This window comes from Myiozetetes cayanensis, unplaced genomic scaffold, assembly GCF_022539395.1.
Source record: "Myiozetetes cayanensis isolate MyiCay16 unplaced genomic scaffold, myiCay2020 scf5-8, whole genome shotgun sequence".
NCBI classification, from domain to species: Eukaryota; Metazoa; Chordata; class Aves; order Passeriformes; family Tyrannidae; genus Myiozetetes; species Myiozetetes cayanensis.
This window is the reverse complement of record NW_026087742.1, coordinates 64,910,677-64,931,386: the sequence shown is the minus strand read 5'-3', so window position 1 is coordinate 64,931,386 and position 20,710 is coordinate 64,910,677. Positions and strand designations below refer to the sequence as shown.

Below are 20,710 nucleotides of genomic sequence, written 5' to 3'. Positions count from 1 at the left end.
CACAGCCAAAGCAAATTAATTGCTTTTCCAGCAGTTGAACCTTGTCCAAGAATGAGCTCACATTCCCTTCCAGTTTTGCAGTTTCTAGGAGTGCATTGTGTCAAAAATTTCTCTTGATACTAAACATAGCCCAGAGAATATCTTTACAGATTTCTGTTGCTGCTCACTTGATGAAATTTATAAGTTTAAGTGACCCACTAGGAAAGATAAAGTTCTTAGCTGCAAGATTATACATCAAAACAGTTAAAGTGAAATTAAAATTAAATGAATGAATCTCACTGAAGCAAAAAAAGCAGTAATTAATGGTTCCCTTAATTGTCTTCATAAAATATTTGCATGGGTCTAATTTGCATAATTTGCATGTATTAATTAATCTTTCAAAGGAATTTTGTGCTGAGAGAAGCCAAAAAATCTCTTTGTTTTATTTAACATCTAATGAAATATTTATCTTCGTTAATGAACTTCTCATCTTCATTAAAATAAAAATTGCACAAGTTTGTATGTTTTAAATGTTTTTATAATTGAAGTATACAAAAAAATCTCTTCAGACCTACAGTATCTGAAAAACAAATACATTATTGCACATTCTGTGTCATTTTGAGTACAGCAACATTTAAAATTGGAGAAATGCTATTCACTCTACTAAAAGTTTTCAAGGGCTTTTAAATTATTTCAATTTCATCTTAATTGATGATAATTATTTTTTTTTTAATTTTACAAGTAGAGATGACAAGGTAAACATTTTGGTATTTTATTATTGTCAACCTATGAGACATAACATCTTTTATAGAACAATATGCATATTAAAAGAAACTAGCATCATAGGTTGGAATTAACATATTGGTGCAGTTTGTACATGATGTGAGATTTTTATCCTCCAGAAGACTAACAGTTGAGAAAAAAACCACCAGTTTGTGACTTACTGCCTGACATTTAATGATTGAACCTGGAGTAAGACTGATGACAGTAACAGTTGCAAAGGACAGTAGTGGCAGAGGACCTAGTTAAATGACAGGTTGCAGTAATCAGCAACTTTGAGGCAGTATCCAAAATGCCTAGACATCCAGAAAGAGAATAAGCAGTGCAAAAAAATCAATATTGAAGTTTTGTACAAAATTTGAATACAGAAGTGCGAGGAGATTAAAAGAAATTAAGTACTTTGCAGAGAGCTATTTCTGTAAAAAGAATAGGTGTAAGAGGACAATGATTAGGTGTTTTGGGACAAAGGTGAAGACTATTACTTAAAAAGGGGACCACCTAGAATCTCAGGGTAATCTGTTATCTACTTAATATTGCTGGAAATAGTGTCTATGGACAAAGAAGAGCAAAGTATTTTTAAAATATAATAGCATCGATATGAAATGTTAACACTGTGCTTAGTCAGACTGGTGAAATGGAGTTTCATTTTCTTCAAGGATGAGAATAATATTATTGGAATAAGGAAAGTATACTTGAAATAAAAAATGATTCAGGATTTAGAATGCAAGAAATTATATTTGCACAGTGAAACAGCACGATGGGATTTTTACTGCTTTTCAGTATGCCTACATTTGCTTAAATCTTTGAACAAGAAGTTTATAAACATATGAATGTGTTTGTATTCATTTTAGACATGCAATACCTTAGAAAGCCAGCTCTACAGAGACCAAAAAGTAGCTCTTTAAGAGTGCTTTAAGATACAGCACTCATTGTATAAAGAATTTGAGAAATGAGATGTTTAAGCTATCAAGATTTTATACAGTCATGTGTTCTTTACTACATTATCCTATAATTTGTTCAGCTGATAAGATATAGTGAGACTTTGCTGATACCAAAATGGCAGTATGCATATTGTTCAGTGTTATGAAGGTGTGGAATAGCTGCTGAGGCAATGTAATTATCTATAAAATACCCAAACAATATGGGAGGGATGTGTTCCACTTCACACATTTGTAGGGTAGATGTCTTTATCTGAACTATTTGGCTGGACTCCTATTAAAGTAATAGACACATTTTTCCCTTTGAAGAAAATGAATCATTACTTCCAAGTTTCTTCATTGTTTGTAAAGGGAGCCTACAAAACCATCTCAAACACAGCTATCTACAGTGCAGGTGTCTGAAGTTAATGTGATGAATCTCATCTGTTGTGTATTTTCCTTTTCGCTTGCCTCAGAATTCCAACATCACTTGTGACAGTAAACACACTACGAGCAGCTGCGTTTCAGTCACTTCTTGTAACTACTGGTGTTGGAAATGAGTAATTGTGCATCAGTTCTGGAAAAATATCCAAGCCTGGCAATTCCTTTTCTATTTCATATAATTCTCTACAGTTCTGAGAGTTGCTTAAAGCATGACCCTCAAATATAGAAAGGAGAACTTGAATTCTGCATTAGTACTGAAACTTTGCAGCATTTATTTCAATTGAATGCTACCGTGAGATGAAACAAGTCTAAAGAAGCATTCTAAAATTCTGAAATAAGAACAAAAGCAGACATAATTTGAGAAGAAGAGGTAGATCAAGTATCACAGAACTCTAGAAGGGAAAATAGTATCATATTACTGATACAGTTGCAATTTATTACTGTAGCTATATTACTATGCCATTACTAATTCCTAACATACAACTAGTAAGTGTTTCACCTTTTAAATGTAGTTATACTTGAAAATAAGACAAGGGTTGGCATTAACCTGATGAAGCATAGAAGTCTTCAGTGTTAGACGTCTTCATCTGTGCTTGTTACCCTTGACCCTCAGTGGAGGGAGCAGAAAGAAGTGTCTACATACAACCCCCCACATTATCATGTGGGTGTCTGTATTTCTCCTCTGGCAATGGAAAGAGCATAACTAGAGTACCTCTGTGTAGACTACAAACAAATATAGTAAACTCAGTCACATTCCAGAAAAGCTGAATTCGGTTCTGGTTGTTTGGTTGTGGGTTTTTTGTTGTGTTTTTTTGTTGTTGTTGTTGGTTGTTTTTTTGGTTTTGTTTTTGGTTTTTTTTGGTGTTGGTGTGTTTCCCATACAATAAATCCATTTCATAGCAGGAATTGTAGTTATAGTCCAATATAGTCTAATAGCAAAGGATTGATGTAGCATGTGTCAAAGTCACAGGAAATATATGCTAAGGAGTCATTGTCCTTGCTCATTTTACATTTTTCAGCTAAGAATCAAGTGGATAATACCAATTTCACAAGTAAGATGATAGCATTTTTTGGGATTGCTTATGTGCTTTAGGTCTGATGTTTTGCTCTTGAATGATGTGGCAAAGGAATGGCTCATTTTGCACGCTTCAGTGCATTTTAACCAATGCCTTAAGCCAAAACCAAATTTTTATGCATAAAGAAAGAAATATTTACTGATTTCTTGATGGCAACACCAAAGCTTTGGTATCTCACAAGGGTGTTGTGAAACTTAATTAATATTTGTAAAGTATTCTGGATCTTGGATGAAAGGCACAGTAGAAGTTCAGTTATGTTATTAACTTCTGCTTTTATATTTTCTTTGGTGATGGATCAGAGTCCCAGGCATTCAAAAGTGGCAAAGAGAGGTGATGCAAGATACAGCAATTTACAACTATTATCAACTCATTATAGTTAGTTTCAAATCTTGTACAGGAGAATAGAAGGGAAAATATTTTATGGGATTTAGCAAACGAATACTTGATAGCCTAAATTTTGTATAAAGGTAGCTTGCCTGACTTACCTCAATTATTCTGAGTAAGATCAAAAGTGGTATATTAATGAATGACAGAATTGTGATGCGGTAGGGGACAGTCCCTGTTTTACAGTCTTAAACCTAACTGAGGGGTCAGAAATGCTATTAAAGAGAATGAGAGTTCAGCATTCATTTAAAACATTCAAGAGGCAAGCAAGCAGTTAGACTTGAAATGTAAATAAAATTTGGTGAAATTTTATCAGGCAGGCAGCACTTTGTGCAGTGTTAAGAGTTAAGAAGGGAATCATCTTCCCAAAATATCACTCCAACTTAATCATTCTATTTTGTCAGTTGAAGCAGTAAAAAAAGAGGAAAAAAAGGATACACTTACCATCAATAAAGCTATATTAACTATTGGAGGATCTGATGTTTTAATATAAAAGTGACCAAAGATTTTAGATTTGTTCCTTCTCTCTTTGGCAGTAAGATGAAAAAAAGGTGGTTTTGCATCCCTCAGAAACAGGAAATATTTATAATACTTTATTTTAAGATAAACAAATTCTTAATATGTGTCTAATATTCATATCAGTTAATCATTGTAAACCAGAAAAGCAAGCAATTACTATGCCAAATCTCTATTGTAATTTTAAAAATAGTATTTTCTAGCAGTGGTTATTTTTATATTGATATGATTAAGAATAACATAAAACAATTCAACCTTCATGTAATTCAAGCATTTGGCTTTCCCATGGATTTGATGTGGAACTTGACCCATCTCTATTAGTATCTCAAGTTCCTATGAAAGAAAAAAAGCTAAGAAAAGTAAGTATTAAGGAAGTGAAACTAAAATTAACACATTTGGAAGGAATACTTAGAGTGCATCACATTCTATCTAAGCTAAAATTTGCTGTCAGCACAGATCTATATTAAGTATTCTTCCAGTGAACTGCCAGCTGGCTTGTAAAGAGGAAAATCTATTCTATAGAATAGACTGCTAACTCTAAAAAGATGTCTTTAGCTTTTGCTCATCGTAGGGTCCTGTAACACCTGAAGGACATCCTGGGAGACAGCAGCATATATAATGATAATTTGATGTCATTTTGTTTTTCCTAGTTGAGAAACACAAAGTGTGTATCAGTAATGCTAAAACATTTTTTCTATTATATTCTTGTCAGCCTTATTTTTAAAAAGTGATCCAACCTCTAATAGCTTAGGAAAAGCAGCAATAGCATAATAGTGTGTTTTGTCGTGGATGTTAGGAAGGATGGATCACAATGTGCTACAGCTGGCCTTGGAAACAAAGTGTTATGAAGTCAGGACAAAAAATTTACAGTGCTGGTTTATGTGCATGAAATTAGAATACAGATTGTTGAAAATATACAATGCAGTATTAGATAATTCAAGTTTTGACTTGTTTATTTTGTCTCTGTGTTGATTCTGCAGATTTTGCCTGTGACAAACTGTCGGTGCAACCCTTGCATTAAAAGACATGTATTTTTCATGATATTGTTTCATGGTGCAATATGCTGGCTACAACTCCTTTCAAGTAATCAAGCTATATTGAATACAAACATAAAATAAAAAGCAGCAATCATTTGCTCTCATTTTTAGTTTTATGTTTCGACTCAAAGGTATACACTGTAAGCCATTGATGAATTGAACGTAAAATACTGCTGTTGGATCAGACTCCTTGTCTTCACTGGAAATACTGGAAGCATCATAAAAATGGTATCACTGACTGGAGGATCAGTTCCATTTTCAACCTTGCCATCAAATTTGTTATGACAATCACAGTCGCTATCGCTGCAGTTACTATGCCGTCCGATGCAATCTGGTTCCCAATGCTAAAATATTGAAAGGCTAAAACACTATTAAAACATACAAATATCAGTTCTATTCCAGTTCCAAATGGGCAATAGTTCCAGAGTTTGATCTTAAACATTCAGTGCACAGAAGAATCCTCATTTTATAAAGTTTCCCTGTTGGTTTTTGCATATTCTTGCAAAACCTTTGACTTTCATAGATTTTCCAGCTAAAATTAACTTTATAGCCAAGTCTATATTACCAGACCAGATATTTAATAAGTATATTCGGGATATATACTCAGTTCTTGCCTCTCTTTCTACTAAAATCTGCTAAATTCTACTTAGTACTAGATGGGCTTTAAAATCTGCATTTGCAGGCTTTCATATCAGAAATATAATCTTGTAGCCCATTTAAATACATCCATCATCTTAGAAGACTACATCAGAGCTGAGTTCCTACAATAAATCTGGTTTGTGTCTCTTACTATTATTTAGGGTAAATAAGGTATAGCAGTTGCTTTTCTATGATAAGCAAATCAATTAATTTTATTTCCATGTTGTTGACTCAATTCTTTATATTATACTAGTAACCTGTTCTGAAATTATTCCATACTAAGCTCACCTTGAGCATGGGTAACCAACATCTTAAACACTGTTCTGGGGGATGTCTTGCAAGTGACTGACTTGTACTATGCCATTAATGTGTTGCTATTGAAAAGTAACAGTGTAAATGGAAAACTGAGGCAGAGGATGAGGTCTGGGGGTGGAGGATGCGGGGGAAGAAGAGTAAAAGCAACCAGGAAATAACATTTTTCATTTCCTCTGGCTTGAGAAAATCAGACTTTGAGGCAAGAAAATTTCGCACTTCAGATGTTTTGCACAGGTCATTGCTTCTGACTCCAAGGTAGTCACTTGATCCCAAAGTCACTGGGTAAGACTGCTCTGTGGTTTAATTTAGTTTGCCATTTTCTTTTCTCCTGCTTACTATTTGATGATGGACTGTGGTGTTAAGTTCTCTCTGGGAAAGTGTGCTGCTTCCATATGGTCTGGGATTTCTGTAGTGGGGTGCATCCAGGACACAGTCTGTCATGACATGCTGTTTTTTCTGAGGAATCTCTGTTGGCAAAGACACTAGAGTGGTGCCAAATTTAAACCACCTGGCTCTAAGGGTAATTGAGTTTTTCCTGAGAGGATAGAACGATCATTTTGAAGTACCTGTCTCAAATTATGTTACCACTGCGAGGGAATGGGGAAGGTTGGCTTGTCACTGCAGTACTGCAATACATCTATAAAGATGTGTTCAAGATGGAAGTTTACAGTCAGTTAGGGGAACTGGTATGAATTATGAATTGAAAAGCAACCTACCTGGGCCAGCATTAGCACTTGTCACAGAAGCAGAGTTTCATTTTAATCTCAAATGCTATTATTTTTCATTCATTAAAGGAACATTACTTAAGTACTGCTTCATAGCTAACTACTAGGTTAGACCCCATATGTGTTTTTCAGCTTGAAGTCTTCCTCAGATTTAACATAAGCCAATTTTTTTTTTCACTTTTGTAGTTGTGCCTCTCATGCTAAGCCCTGGGAACTTTATTAAGGTCCATTTCTATTTCTGTCTGGCAACAAGGATTATGTGTGACTTCAGTTCATAGCTCATTTCCTAGGGCATGACTTCTGGTTTCATTTCTATTGCCTTGAATCTTGCTCTGGAGCTGACTGGTTGGTGCCGTTGTCTTCCTTAAGCTTGCTTTCATGTGAAATATCTAAAAGCAGAAAGGTTACATTACATATGTTTTGACATTCCATGCATCCTTAATAGATTTTCCATAAGCTTGGTGGTGTGTGATGTATCTATTTTACAGCCTCATTCCTTCCTGTTCTGCATGTGACTATTTCTTCATGTTTTGCATTGGGCTGTTATTCTGTTTTAGCACACAGATGAGAACAAGGGTGGCTGTGTATTGAACTGTGGTGCTAATATGATACTGATATTAGAGAAAGATTCACATATTCCAGAACTGATGCATGCAGGTTAACATAGCTTTCTTTAAATGGCCTCTGTTTTCCAGTAAACTTTGCAGCATTTCAAATGACATCTCAGTTACATACTCTTGTATTAATTGAAGGGTTTAAATGTAATCTGAAAACAGCAAAACACTAGTCTACCTTTCAGTTACTTAGGTAACATCAAATTCAAATTACTTGTTTAGAAAAGAAACAGCTTGTACAAAAGGGTGAAATTGCTTCTTCTGTGAATCAGAAGAGGTGCTCTGCCTAGGAATAGGTATTAAATCTAAGTGTTTTCTTGTGTTTTAAAACTTTAGAAAAGCTCGTCTTCATAAATTATTTGTATGCACTGAAACAAATTAACATCACACTGTCTGGTGATGGATAGTGCCAACCATGACCACAACTATTCCTAGTAGAAAAATCAAGAGCCGTGTTACTTTCTGAGACTTGGATAAAAGATCTTTATTAATTCACACTTTATTATGTGATCTGTAGTTTTATACACATGTATCCTGCTAATAGTATTAGCTTCTAGTTAAGTGATGGAAAGAATTTGTTTGTGTGTTTCTCTTCTGTTTGTATGTGGAGGATAGTTCTAAAGAACTACTGACTTATAAGTGCTTTTCATAGATATTTTCTGTAATTTGGCCTCAACTCAGAAGCAAAAACTGCTGAAAGCTCACAAACCCTGATCTATTGTATTTTGTTCCAATTTCATTTCATGACCACTTTTCTCTCCAGAAACGGAAGTAATAATTTTTTAAGCCTTTTTGAAGCTTAACTTTATGACTGATATCTTTTATGTAAGATTACTTTGATGGTGATATTCAGCATAAAAAAGTGATCATTTGGGCAAGGCATTAAAAAAGGAGGCAAAATGGAGAGAAGTCAAAGAAGTGGAAGACAAATCAGACTAAGAAGATGAATAGTAATTCCTGTTTCCATCAAGACTTTACAATCTAAAAAAACCAAAACCAAAACACACACCAACAAAAAACCCCACCCCAAACAAACAACAAGAACAAAGGAAAAGAAGGTATCAGGCAGAAACCACATTCCAATATTTAACTCCATTTTGGTTTTATGCTATCAGAGACAAGGCTGCTTGCTGATACTAAAAAGTTGATTTTGTTTCTGGAAATAACAGTAGCATATAAAGCACACCTTTTTGCAGAACTTAAAACTGTTTAATACAGCACAGATTGTTTGGCACCAAAATTATCCACACTGTGTTACAAACAGCACTGAACACAATGAGCTGTGGAAGCTTACAAGCTGATTGTATTTAGCTGTGACTTCACTCTTTAATAACTTTTCCACATGATTCTTCAGTTGAAAGGGTTTTGTTTAGTGTCTCTTTTTTATTATTACTGGGGTTTTTTTAACCAACATAAGGTGATACAATACAATGCCTTAGTGACTCAGGTTCAGTGCCTCTAAGTAATCAGTTCTGTAGTCTTTTTTTGGATATGTGCTTGTTCTGTTTATACAAATAGAGAAAGGGTTGCTAAGTTTGTAAGGCAACAAGAAAAGACAGTGTGAATTTTTTTTTAAGAAAAAATCTATCTCTTTCAAACAATTTCTCACCTTGCCAGTTCAATCTTTTCAGTCCTCAAAATGGCAAGTTCTGTGTGTTCTAGATGATCTTTAAATAATGGAAGGTGACATATTCTGGTGCTCGACTGTTTTCTTAGTTTACTGAAGACCAAATTGCTGACCTTTAGCTTACTCCCAAGGTAGTCAGGGGTATAATGAAAACCTATATTAGTGATTAAAACACATGATAAAATTACTAAAAGAAGATAGATAAATGTTTAAAAAAACTGCAAAAAAAAAAAAAAGGTGTTTAGATGCTCTTTTTTACATATCCATAGTTTAGTTTTATGTCTTTAATTGGAATTAAAATCTCCTATGTATAAATTACTGTTTTAAAAAGAAACACCTGGACATCTCAGTTTCCTGAATATTTGCACTGAGTATTAACACAAATATATTTGTACATGAATGTTAAGTAGAGAAATGAAAGGTGTATGATTAATAACAATATGCAAATTTGAAGCTAATTTATTGGTGTTACACAAAGGGCAAACTGGGATAGTGTTTGGCCAAATATGTTTACATACTTCATATTTGCATGAGTTTATTGAACATGCAGTGTGAAATCACCCATCTTTGCATAAAAACTGGATAAGCACTTTTTTTAAAGAACAAATTGCTTAAATTTCAAAGCCTCAGTGTTGAGCCTGCTTTCCTGCATCTCCTGTACTCAGCTCTCATTCTGCTAGGGAAGAGGGTAGTGGATCCATTCATATTTCCCAACACATGAACTACTTTTGCTGTCAGTAACAATGTCAGGACAGTATAGATCACTCTGTCCCTCCTTTTCAGTGCTGAGTTGTACAGCTTCAGTGTTCTGATTATTCTCAGACACTGGGTAGAGTCTTTTTCCCTTCACAACATAATATTTTACATTTTATCAGGAAAATTACAGAAAGTTACTTTCAGTTGATTTCATGATTGGATATTACAAAACCTGGGCTTTTTCTTTTCAATCACACTACAAACTCTGAAAAAGACTCAAGCTCATCATAAATGATTTTCCCATCATTAAAAAGTTAGACTCCCATTTTTATCTTCCATCTTCAGTGGAAAATAAATCCTCTTATGTCTCAATTTTGAATGAAATATAAGAAGAGTATACAAAAATATATTTCATCCTTAATTAGTTGCTTCCTTTAAGTTTTTCAAAGAAGGGTTACAACTTGACTAAGATCCCTTCCATCTGTCACAATATGCTTGCTTTTATTTTGACTTCCCATTGCTGTCTTATCAAATATCATATTAATCATTACCAGTTTGCCATCCCTTTCTTTTGTTTTGTTTTCTCTTCCTCCAAATGATTAAAACATCAGCTTGAATGAGAGGTTAGAAGTACACTGTGATTCACATTTGCTCCATCTTATTAAAACAAATAAACCAACCAGTTATATAATTTAAATGTGCTTGAGCTATGGCTTGCAGATGCATTTATCAGCTCTGGGCTGAAGAGGTTGTGTGCATTCGGGCATGCACGTACAACTGTTCTTTGAAAGGGACAAACCTCATTAAGATTACAGGTGCCGTGAAATAACTTCTGAGAAAATAGTTGCCATTTTCAATAAAGCTACTTCCTAACAGGAAACACAGTTCATTATGTTATTTAGTTAAAAGGGAGCAGCTTTGCTTTTATTTGGATATAAGTAGTCTCATTTAATGTCAAAAATATTTTATGTGTTTTAACTGAATTTAGTTAGCAGTTTTTAATGATTGGAGAGCTGGCAATAGTGTGCATATACTTAATTTCAGTACGAAGTCTCTGCTGTCTTTAAGAGTACATGGGCTAGTCCTGTGGATTTTGTGTTGTAAAGTGATTTTAGAAGAGGGCTTTTAAGTTAAGGTCAGCTCCATCACCAGCCGTAGAGATGGTGTTCAAATGGATTTTTATGAGTACAGAACCTTTAATTTCCATTAAACAAGTATGCATGTGTGTTTTTTTGGTTGATGTTGTTGGAGTTTTTTGTTATTTGGGCTACCATAATCCTTAGAGATCTCAGCTAACACTGGTGTTAGATCTACCTAAGAACAAGAAAAGAGACTGAGAAACCATCAGTACATGAAATCTCTGTTACCTAAAAAGAGAAAGGAAAGAAACAGAGAAAGTTTGAGAGAGAAAAGAGGAAAACAGGCAAAAAAGAAAAAGAAAAATGAAATCACAGAAAAATTCAGAGTCATAGTTGGGAGTAAAATTCTTGTCTTCACTTGTTTAGTTCTTACTAACAAGAGGCATATCAACCTAAAGCAGGTGTTCTTTGAAAGCACAGAGATGAATAGATACACTACTCAAATACCCTTAAGACCCACTTTGAGTGAAAATCAGCTTCTATCACCAGCCTGTGCATATTTGACAAAATTATATTAACTGTAGTTAGGAACTCTGGTGACTAAAATTGTGGCTATGGTGATACAAAGATTCTTGGACCATAGGCTGGCACTTTATCCTATCCCTAAGGAGAGTTTTCCTCAGTAGGCTTTTGTATGATAGCAAGTGACTGAATTTAAATGTGACACCACACCTTGGATGTTGATTTGCAGATTTTTCGTAAACTGAAGACTTCAGTATGATAGTCATGATGATCACTGTTGTTACATTTATTTTTAAAGCAGCTCTGAGAATGCAAAGTAAAATATGATGTTTTGGATGGCAAACAACCCCAGTGTGACTCGCACTGAGTGGCAGAAATACACGCATTACCATCTAATGGATGACTTATTTAGTTTGCAGCTGAAGACTTAACATTTCATATTACATTTTTATCAGTTTACAGGGTCGCATATTAAAACGAATAATATTTGAGTGGGCTTCTGTTTTTACCTCAGAAAATGTTGAGCCCATAGAGATACTTGCTACAAGCTGCCCACAGAACACTAATGTGAATCATTGCCCAGATGACATCTCTGTGGGAATGCATTTTGAGGCATATGATTTGTTTCAGCATTGCAAACTTTTATGTCAGTTCCATTTGTTTGTTTTTATAACATTTATGACCTTTTAACTATTTGTGCATGTTCATTCAAAAACCTCAAAATGAGTCTTAATTAAAAAGAGTTGATCTGAAAAAAAAATACTCCCTCACTCTGGCTAGAATTTCTGTCATATCAATCCACAGACAAAAACAAATGATGTTTAGGAGTAGTGGCATTTTCAGTTTGAGTTACTAGCATGAGCTTGTGTGATCTCGCTGAACACTGCCATTTGCAAAAGAGCAATTAAAACAGATGACAATCTGCTAATCAGGCACAGTTCTAATTTTCCCAATTTGTGTTTTTGCTTGACTTCCTAAGAGTGAAAGTAAGTTTTATGTATTTATGTTGTATATAGCACTATGTAAATTTGGGAAACTTCACCACAGATCAACAGTTTTCAGCAGGCTAAAAATATACCCCAGTATTGTAAACATCCTTAGAGAATGTTGTGTGTGTTTGCGTAGTATATGTTTGTATGCATATGTTTCTGTGACTAATATATTCCATCTTTGTTTTACATAAAATTGTTTTTATGCTGATAGACAAATTCTGCATTTGTTAGCAATAGAAAGAAATGCAACAGGCATATGTAGCTGTTAAAAAAAAAGCTGATCGGGAGGCAGGAGGCAGAGGCATGCTCATGATTTGGGATTTAGGAGTAGTGGCATTTTCACATTGGCTTATAAAGGATGAGTTGCTTGATTTACTGATCACTCTCAAGATTTGTAGGTTTTGCTTGTGATTTTAACCTTGAAATCATTAAAGGCCTATCAGTGGCAGTGCTCCACTTGTATTCAGATAGGAGCTCTGGCTACACCTAGAGGCAAAGTGATTCTGGTGGCTTTGACAACAACATTGAGAAGTTCCTGTCATTTTGGAAGAACCTCAGAACACTGAGAATAGGGAGAGAAATGGATAGGAAGAAGGTAATAGTAGTCTCCAACGGAAAGAGATAGCAATCAGATATAGGTATTGTATTTTGTCACCACATTGTGATGCGAGGTTGTCGTTCCCCTGCAGAGTTGTGAGTTACCTGTTTTTCTTAGCACAGTTTGAAGTCTTTGCACTTCTGAAGTGCAGTGCTATTCACCTGTTGCACATTCTTCATGAGTGGCTACACGAACTTCTCAGCCACACACAGGAGCGTGCAGGAACAAAAGTATACAGCCTAAAGAAATTATTTCTCTATCTTCTCCCAAATGCATTATATGAGAGGGTGACGAGCAGTTCCACAGATAGATTGATTTTTTTTTTTCTGTGTGGGTATAATGGGTTCTTTTAAAAAGGGTATTCATTTTGCACCTCATTTTTTCACAACTAATATTGAGAAAATAAATAAAACATTTTACAATTCTTAGCAATTTTTGAATTAATTGTAAGTATTACTTAATCATGGAATTGCTTTATCTATATCATAACATGGAAGGATTTATTTTAAAGTCAAGTGCTGGATTTTCCCATATGATAGGGGAATTAGTTAAACATGCTAATAGAGAATATATTTGCTTTATAATAAGATTAGCAATGATATTGGATCATCTACTGAGTTCATATAAGACATTTTAAGTCTATTATCAGTACAGATGATTTAATTTCACTTTTGATTGTCCATCATATAGTTGTTTGAAGAACAGGAAGATTTATACTTGTTTCATGTATTCATCATAAATAGAATCATAGAATCATAGAATATACCAAGTTTGAAGCAACCCATAAGGATCATCAAGTCCAGCTCCTGGTCCTGTGCAGGACATCCCAAGAGTCACACCATTTGCCTGAAAGTGTTGTCCAAATGCTTATTGAACTCAGACAGGCTTGGTGTTGTGACCACTTCCCTGGGGACCCTGTTCCAGTGCTCAACCACCCTCTGGGTGAAAAATCTTTTCCTGATATCCAGCCTAAACCTCCCCTAACTCAGCTTCATGCCATTTCCTCAAATTGTGTCACTGATCATGAAAGTGAAGAGATCTGTACCTGCCTCTCCTCCTCCCTTTTTGAAGAAGTTGTAGACTTGCAATGAGGTCTCCCCTCAGTCTCCTCTTCTTCAGGCTGAACAGACCAAGTGACCACAGCAGCTCATCATATGGCTTTCCCTCAAGGCCCTTTACCATCCTCGTTGCCCTCCTTTGGACACTTTCTAATAGCTTAATATGCTTCCTATATTACAGTGCCCAAAATTGCACACAATATTCAATTTGAGGCTGCCCCAGTGCAGAGCAGAACAGGATAATCCCCTCTCTCAGCCAGCTGGCAATGATGTGCCTGATGCCCCCCAGGACAGGGTTGGTCCTCCTGGCTGCCAGGGCACTGCTGACTCAGATTCAACTTGCCATCAACCAGGACCCCCAGGTCCCTTTCTGAAGCACTGCTCTTCAACCTCTTGTTCCTCAGTCTATACACAAAAACAGGGTAGCTCCATCCCAGGTGCAGAATACGGCACTTGTCCTTGTTAAACTTCACACAGTTGCTGATTACCCATCTCTTTAATTTGTCAAGTTCTCTGCAGGGTCTCTCTGCTGTTGAAGGGGACGACAACTCCTCCCGGTTTAGTGTGGTCGGCAACCCTAGTATTCCTTCGAGTCTCACAGCCAAGTTGTTAATGAAGATGTTGAAGAGAACTTACATAAAAAACAAGTGTCCTTTCACTTTATAATGAAGATGCTTCATAAAGTTGCCCATTTCTATTCTTACTCATTGCCTGTGAATACAGACTATAGGATCTGAATGTGTTTTCCTTTAAAAATGAAAAATCTCCTTTTGACTTCACTGCCAGGTTGGATCATTTAGCAGTATTCAATAGAGCTGACTTTTGAAACTGTAGAACTGTTCATCTCTTGTTGGCTGCTACAAGGATTCTGCTCTCTGCAGTTGTATTTTTAATTGAAAATATGTTTTAGTAAATATTTCATTTTAAAAGGTAAGTGGAGACAGTAAAGTAAAATAAAATACATTACTGACTGTAGGCTATTGGAATGTTTAGGTGTGGGAATTATGGATAGCGCTCGTTAGCAAGCACACATTCAGGATAGCCAAAGTGGTGGTATATATCCAGAGTAATACTCCTACAGAGATATCCAGAAAGCTTTAGTACTGTAAATGTTTATTGTGTTTATTCAATATGTTTGGGAGAATTATATGGAAATGTAGCAAGTAGTATCTCTGGCTATCCTGTACTTGATGCAGGTTTTCTTTGGAGATAGTTTTCCAGACCTTCAGTTTTACCAAGCTCCATTTCAGAGGTTCCTTCTTTCTCTCCTGAATTCCCATAAGCATTTTCATTGCTCTCTATGCTTCAAATAAAAATAAAGAAGTTTTAAAGTTAAGGCCTTACTCAATTTCTTTTCATATCTCTTCAATGTAAAAAAGTGGTTCTGAGTGGAAGCCCTTTCACTTTTAAGTGTGGGAAAGTGATGATCCACTCTGCCAAAAAAAAAAGAAAAAAAAAAAAGGCAAAAAAGTTATGAACACAAAAAAAGTAGAGGAAAAGGGCAGAAAAGTGTAAAAACAAGAAGAAAGTAGCAAAACGGCATACGCCCCAGAAGCTGGCAAAAGAAAACTAGAGCTGGGAAAGGGAAAACAGAGGGACATTAGACAAGAATCACTGCAGCAGAGCGATTCTACAATCTCTTTTTTCTCCAACGGTTCTGATAGAACTGGAAAGAGGTGTGCAGAAGGGATGAATTTCTACAGTTGTATGTGGTGCACTTCTGTCTACTTTCAACTTAAACTTTACTTTCTCTCAACAGTTACAGTAAGCTCATGAAAGTGAAGTTTCAATGATAGCCAAGCATTAAAAAAATTTCAGAATTCATTTGTAAAGGTTTATCTCACACAATTGTTTTCCTGTATATCTAATAAGAATTTTAGAGACTGATTTGTAATAAAAAGGTTAGACTAAGAAAACCAAAACAGAAACGAAACCCTCTGAAATCTGAGAAATAATTGCTGAATTCACTTGGATCTGAAGAAGAGTTTCATGCAGATTTTAAAAGCTGAGATACAACTTGTAAATGCATTGATTCTAAAATATAAGTAGTGTTTAGCAATTATGCACTGTAGAGGTTAAATATACTTCATAATGTGCTTTGCTCACATGGGAACAACACTTTCTATCATAGAAGTCAGAAAACTAAGAAGTTTTCTGTTTCCTGTTCTTTAAAAAATAATCTCTGTATTTCTATGAAAATAGATGCATATAACTTGATCATGTCCCCACTGAAGAAAAGATTGCTTTGTATTTATAAATTAGGTGAAAATATGTTATGGCAGTATGTTCTTTCCAAGTTTTTCTAGATCAACAGTTACTAGCTAGGTGAGCTTATTGTTGCTCATGTTCCTCTCCATCGCACATATCTCACTTATATATATGCTCCTCACTTGGGTAGAAAAAATGTTGTGAGAAACATGCTTACATCTTTAACATAGTAATTGTTCAGTTAATCTCATTTATGGGGGGAAGGAGGCTATACTTCACTGATACCGATTAAATATCCTATACTGGGTTCTATATAAATAACTACAAATGTGCACAATGGTTACATTACATGGTATATTTAACAACATCACTAAATCAGAAAGTATGAGCTGTGCCTTTAGTGATGGGAGTACTAACGATTGCATGCAAGAAGATTTTTTTGCTCTGCAACCATGAAGGAAATAATTGCTGTTCAGCACTATGCACTTAAGTTTGCATATCAGTAAAAACACATCCACAGAGGCTCCACCTACATTCCTAGTGCCCTAGCACTGATATGAGTGCAGCATACATTAAAGCTTCAGAAGTTGTTACAGTATTCACAAATTGCAAAGTGTGTGTAATTTTAAACTGAGTTAATTTGACCACTGTCGGATGAAATTACATTGGTGATGTTCAGGTTTTATGATTTTCTTTTATTTTAGACAAAAAGTACTGTAGGAGGAATTTTGCAGATTTATGGCATGACTACTTCTGCTGAGATATTAAATCTTATGGGGTTTTTCCTCTTTTTGATTCATTGCAGTATAAATATATAAATCAAATGTTTCTCTTTCATATTTTAGATGGAAGACTTTATTTGAAAACTACTGTCATGTATTGAATTTTTCCTGCTGAAAATACGTGTTCTACAGTAAAGAACGTTGCAGTAAGACATTGGCTAATAAGGAGTTATGTGGAAACAAAGCGTTTTCAAGCCAACTTCCTCAACTTCATTTATCAATGTTCTTCAAAAATGTAAAGAATTCTACAAGAGTGTCCTCCTTTGGTTGTCTCCTGTGGCTCAACCCAGAGACCTAGAGAATGTTTGTAAATGTACAGTAGCACTCTTCTTACAGTGAAAATCTGTGTCTCTGCACCGGACTATTGTATCCAAAATTACAGGCGGTCAGAACAAGGCTGATTATTCCCTTTTTCAAGGAATGCAGACTCTCTCCTCTGATGATGATTCTATATTTGAGCACATCAAATGATCCTTCCAGTGGTGTCCAACTACACTTACAGACTGTTATATCATACCGAAACCAGCAAGACAGCTCAGAAATGAACTTGTAGAGGGCATAAGAGGATTCTTAAAAAAAAAAAAAAAAAAAAAAAAAAAAAGAAAGAAAGAAAGAAAAAAAAAGGAAAAAAGGAAAAAAAAAAAAAAAGAAGAAAAAATTGATACATTCAGTTTTCAAACTATGATCGTAAATTTTCTTCTAAAGACAATTTTTCCACATGCTTTCCAAGAGACCAACACATATATGTTAGACTACATTAAGTGAAATGGAATTTTGTGTAAGTGAAAAGAAATGCTGAATGTAAACAAACTGTTTTACTGTTCACAAAGTCTCTTTTCCTAAAATAAAATAAATTAAAAAAAATAATAATAATAATTTCTCATTGTAAACTGGCAGGGGTTTATGAAATAAAAGACTTTGCTTCTTATCAAAATGTTGGTCACATGTACAGTATATAACACAAATCACACAAGGAAGGTATTATGTATGCAGTAGAAATCTAGAGTTTAGGAAATGAAACTTTTAGATAATATTGTTTTGTCACCCTGTTGGTCAGAAAGACACCTTTCTAGTTTTAACGCATGCAGGCATGTAAATATTTGTCCTGGAGTCACAGTATTACTGAATGAGATCTTAAGCATCTGGTAACAAGTCAGAATTCTGTATCAGCCACTTTTATTTGTATATTGAGCTCTGGTTAGTGCCCTGACTAGTGCACTTCTAAGAATGGACTGTGGCTGAGCAGCAAGTCAAATGCCAGAAATATTTTTATATGTTAATGTCATATTGCGTCAATGTTGCTAAAAAAAAGAAAACCTAACAAACACTTGATGTATCAGTCCAATTCCACGTAGAACTGAGTGATACAGTTGAAGTCTATTGTCCCTCCCACCTTGTCTTAGGGATGGATGGTTATGTGTTACTTTCACTGTCTTTATGAAAGCTACAATATGTGTTTTCACCTTTGTGCTGATAACTGGAAGTAAGCTGCAACACACTGCTTATTACATTACTAAAAATTATGTTCTTTGCTTTGCGTACTTTTGGGTTACCCCTTTAAAGACTGATTTTGTGAATCAGTGCTATTACTGTAAGTTTTGTGATTATGCTTTCTTCATCTAATGTTTTATGCATATAAAATATTATTTATTACATGGAAACATATCAAAACCTTAAATGTCTAAGATGCCTAACTTAAAGTAAATATTTCTTTAAAAGTAGTTCTGATTGGATATTAATATTATTTTGTCAAAAAAAATCTAACGTTTTGTAAACTCTAGCACTGAGCTTCTATAGTTTGTAGGTCTTCCTTGCAATACTGGTACACATTTATTTTGTGCAGTTCATATTTACTTCACCACAATCCTTTTTTAACAATAGAAAGATGTATATACAACTTCACATCACAGTAATTTTTTTAAAGAAATATTGAGCAATATTTTTCATTAAATATTGTTGGCTAATACTTTGTAGTGATATTATTTTCTAACCATGATTCTTTCATGATTTTCACAGTTGCTTAAACACATATGGGATTCTGTACTCCAGTTTTTTCATATGCAGTCTTTAAAGGGTTAACAACTGTAAAGTTAGATGGACTTGTGGCAAGCTTTTGAATCATTCATATCTGAAAGAGAATTAAAAGCCTACAACTGAAATATGTAGTAGCATCCACCATTGCTCTGCTCCTTGCATAGAGTCACCTGTAAGTAGGTTTAGTAGTTTTACAGTATATTCTTTCAAGACCTTTGGGAATGCCTCAGTGTTTGGCTTGGTACATAAACAGAAATGTTAAGTTTTAAAGGGGAACCAATTTATGAGCTGGATGTTTAGAAAGAATCTTGCTAAAAACAGTGTAAATATTACAGACCATGAGATTTTACCGTAAGTTGAATTTTTTTGCCCCTCTTTAGGTTCACAGGTTTTGGGTTGTTATTTTGTTTTTGGTTTTTGATTTGGGTTTTGTTTTGTTTTGGGTTTTTTTGCATAGATTATGAAGAAAAGTTGTGCTCATGTTATTGTTTATATGCTTTTGTAATCTTAAAGATATTAATGTCTAGTTGTTCTATATTATAACCACATTTGCGCTCTATGCAAGCCCTTGGAACAGAACATACTCATCTTCATGTAGGACCTATGAAAATTGTCTATTTTTATCTATATATTTAAAGTTTTCTAAAAATGAAAAAAGGTTATTACGAATTTTGTTGTACAAAATCTGTACAAAAATCTGTTTTTACATCATAATGCAAGAATTCGAAATTTTTCTATGGTAGCCTAGTTATTTGAGCCTGGTTTCAATGTGAGAACCACGTTTACTGTTATTGTATTTAATTTTCTTTTCTTTTCAACAATCTGCTAATAAAACTGTCTGAAATCTCCCTGCGACTTTATTTACAGTTCATCTTTATTAAATTTTCTGAAATGTATAACATCAGAGGAATATTTACTTTCTAATGGGAGGCATCTAAAAACAACATAAGTCAGCTCTTTGTAATGTAAGGAGAACAATGCTGAATGATTTTATTTAACATGCAACTGCTTCTATCTCTAATATGAATTACTGTGGTGAAAAACATCATAAAAGCACACTCTGTGGTTATTGTTTAACAAGCATATTTTCCATTTTTTTTTTCTTGCCAGCTAAGCAAACTGCCCCCATCTACATGATTTATTTATGTACATTTCTCAGTTTATGAAGCTGTTATTTGTACCTTTTTCCTTTATATTGTGATATTCCCATGATTCTTATTTCACAAAGCTTTTTGCTGAATAATGTAAAGTGGACACATTGATGGAACAAAACATATTATTCCCCTAACTACAAAAATGCAGGGATAATGCAGTTGATTTTTCTCAAATCTCCTTCACTTGATAAAATGTGTTTAGAAACACATTTTTTAACAAACAGCAACTATTTAAACATTTAAACAGGCATTTGGAGAGAGAAATAGTTCTGGCTTAGCATATCTTTAGGTGATGGTGTGGGTGGGATTTTTTTAAGGTCAAGATGGTTATTTAAGATCAAATCTGGAAGTAAATTGTTTTTCCTTGCAAAAAATACAAAAGTCAGAGAGGTATGAGTGATTTTGAATATTCTTCCTTACTGTCTTGTCCTGCCTGGCCTTGGCTTGCCTTACCTTTCCATCCCTTCCCTTCCTGTCTGAACCATATCTACATGAACGTTTCTGCTTTCATTAGGGAGCAGACTGTTTTGGGAA

At 34.6% G+C, this 20,710-nt stretch overlaps 1 protein-coding gene across 6 annotated transcripts in view; it reads left to right on the top strand.

Moving 5' to 3' along the window:
* DACH1 (dachshund family transcription factor 1) overlaps positions 1–19,870 on the top strand; it is a 350,977-nt gene extending 331,107 nt beyond the window's left edge. For 4 of the 6 annotated variants that reach the window (XM_050332379.1, XM_050332378.1, XM_050332376.1 and 1 more), the window contains one exon: positions 17,052–19,870. In XM_050332379.1, coding sequence (XP_050188336.1) covers positions 17,052–17,089 — 38 coding nt within the window. In that variant the 3' untranslated portion in view covers positions 17,090–19,870. The remainder of the gene's footprint in view (positions 1–17,051) is intronic. The other 2 variants (XM_050332380.1, XM_050332377.1) reach the window with 1 other exon arrangement.
* Positions 19,871–20,710: the final 840 nt, after the last annotated feature.